Raw genomic sequence first — 2,082 nt, 5'->3', positions numbered from 1 at the left:
GAACACAGCACTCCCACAATTGCTTGTCTGGAACTGTATCTCCAGGATATCAGACAGCTGTCATAATGAACATTGACTAGCAAATATGCCTCCCTTGTACTTGGAAGCATGGAGATGCTGGAGCCAATTGATTGCAAGTTTCTTGAATGACACATGCCTCCACAAGGGACTTTTGTTGCCAGGAGTAGGCCCGGAGCTTTGCAAGTGTTCATTACAATGGATAACAAAGCACCTGTGTTAGCTGAGAGTCCCTTGAGTGAACCAAATGGAAATAGAGACTAAAACCCCACATACTACGGTTTATCTTTCCAGGTTAACACTGATGTATCTTAGCACTTTCGTGCCATGACTTTTTTGGGATAATACCCCTCCAGTTTCAGAAAATTAACACCATTGCTTAGTTAGGCAATAATCTGAATTTCTGAGGTTATCTCCTGTTTCAGATTTGATAATCGAAGCCATCTTGTTGCTCTCCAATTTAAAGACAAAACAGTGGTTCTCAAACTTTTGGAAAGCTTACTCCTTTTTATGTGGTTTCCCACTCTATCCCCCTATGTTTCTTTGTCATAGATTGGGGTGCTCAACCTCTGGCCCTTGGGCCAGATGAGACCCGTGGAGACATGGGTTGGGAAATTTGTTGGCTCCCCATGGGTTGGGAAATTTGGCGGCAGGGGAGCAGTGGCCACCCTCCCCCTTCACCAAATTCCCATGGCCCCTTTCCCCCCCGCCCCTACCAGTACAGCCAGATCTGGACCAGACCACACTCACTTCTCTCCTCACTGCTGGGCTGGGGCCAAGCCAAGCTCCCTTCCCCTGCCCAACTGTGTTGGGGCTAGGTCACCCCCCCTTCCCCCCATGGGACTGGATGGGAGTGGGCCATACCCTCTTCTCACAGTGGGGCTAGATCAAGCTGGGCTGTCCCAGCCCCCTCTGTGCAGCCAGATGGAGGCCCACTATGCCTGCCCTGGGCCACTGCTGAGCACCACTGTGATAGAAGATAAAAATAGTAATATTTTGTCATTACATATTATATCCTGTCTAACTACTGAAGAAACTAGAGGTCTTCATATTTGTTGCTTCCTTTTCTTCTTCTTATGTCCCTTTTCCCTTCTGCTTTCCCATTCTTTCCTCTGACATGCCTTTTAGATGCTAAAACCTGTATATGCTGTACATATATGCCTGTGGGGAGGTCATAACTCCAGTTTGAGACACACTGGCCTATGGAGTCCTCACTTTCTACTTTTCCTGTCTTATGTGGATTTCAGAAAGAGGAAAAACTTTGGTTCAGAAGAAACCAACCATGTATCCAGAATGGAAATCATCCTTCGATGCCCATGTCTATGAAGGGCGTGTGATTCAAATTGTTCTCATGAAGGCAGCAGAAGAGCCATTATCTGAGGTGACTGTTGGGGTATCGGTCTTGGCTGAGAGATGCAAGAAGGGCAATGGCAAAGCGGAATTCTGGGTAAGCATGGAGAGTCATCCCTTAAATGTGCAGAACTGGCTGCTTGCTTGTTATATTTTACTGAAATGGAACCTGCCATTCAGCTTTGAAAATATGTACATTCAGTCCTTCTTAACATACATGGCAGTGCCTCCAAGAAAAGATTTTATCATAATTATTGATGCCAATAATGAAGTGTCAAGGTCTATAAAACTGATAGTAACATTCAGGTTTTAGCATATGAAAATAGCAGCCTATGGTACACTCAAAATTTAACTTTAAAAGTGCTATAGCTGTTAGCTGGGATCAGCATATTTTCAAATGGAGATGGATTATTACAAATTAACTGTAGATGAAGGAAGCTGAGATCTTGTTCACTTTTTCAGAAAAATTGCTAGTTGATCTGGTGTTGCAGCAAGTTGTTTCCTTCATTCTTAATTTACTTTCTTGCCTTAACGTCTCACAGCATGTACACACTGTTTTGTGTACATACCTGCAATCATTTGCATATATATTATTTTAGCAAAGATTTTATGGGAAAATGATTTGACTCAAGTTTGGAAAAATAAAAGGGACGTTAGTTTCATAGTTTCATAGTAGCTAGGGTCAGGAGGCACCTGAACAGATCAGCTAGCCTG

The 2,082-nt window shown here is 43.7% G+C and overlaps 1 protein-coding gene and 1 long non-coding RNA gene across 4 annotated transcripts in view; one reads left to right on the top strand and one right to left on the bottom strand.

Annotated features, from left to right (window-relative positions):
• PRKCD (protein kinase C delta) overlaps nucleotides 1-2,082 on the top strand; it is a 201,247-nt gene that overhangs the window by 119,986 nt on the left and 79,179 nt on the right. For all 3 annotated transcript variants that reach the window (XM_019505198.1, XM_019505197.1, XM_019505199.1), the window contains one exon: nucleotides 1,266-1,465. In XM_019505198.1, coding sequence (XP_019360743.1) covers nucleotides 1,266-1,465 — 200 coding nt within the window. The remainder of the gene's footprint in view (nucleotides 1-1,265; nucleotides 1,466-2,082) is intronic.
• The window catches only part of LOC109289215, a 19,125-nt gene continuing 17,617 nt past the window's right edge, over nucleotides 575-2,082 (bottom strand). Inside the window, exon 3 of the long non-coding RNA XR_002095323.1 lies at nucleotides 575-585. This is a non-coding gene — a long non-coding RNA (uncharacterized LOC109289215). The remainder of the gene's footprint in view (nucleotides 586-2,082) is intronic.

This window comes from Gavialis gangeticus, unplaced genomic scaffold (genome assembly GCF_001723915.1).
Source record: "Gavialis gangeticus isolate Ggan-Ray unplaced genomic scaffold, GavGan_comp1, whole genome shotgun sequence".
Classification (NCBI taxonomy): domain Eukaryota; kingdom Metazoa; phylum Chordata; order Crocodylia; family Gavialidae; genus Gavialis; species Gavialis gangeticus.
This window is presented reverse-complemented; position numbering and strand designations above follow the sequence as displayed.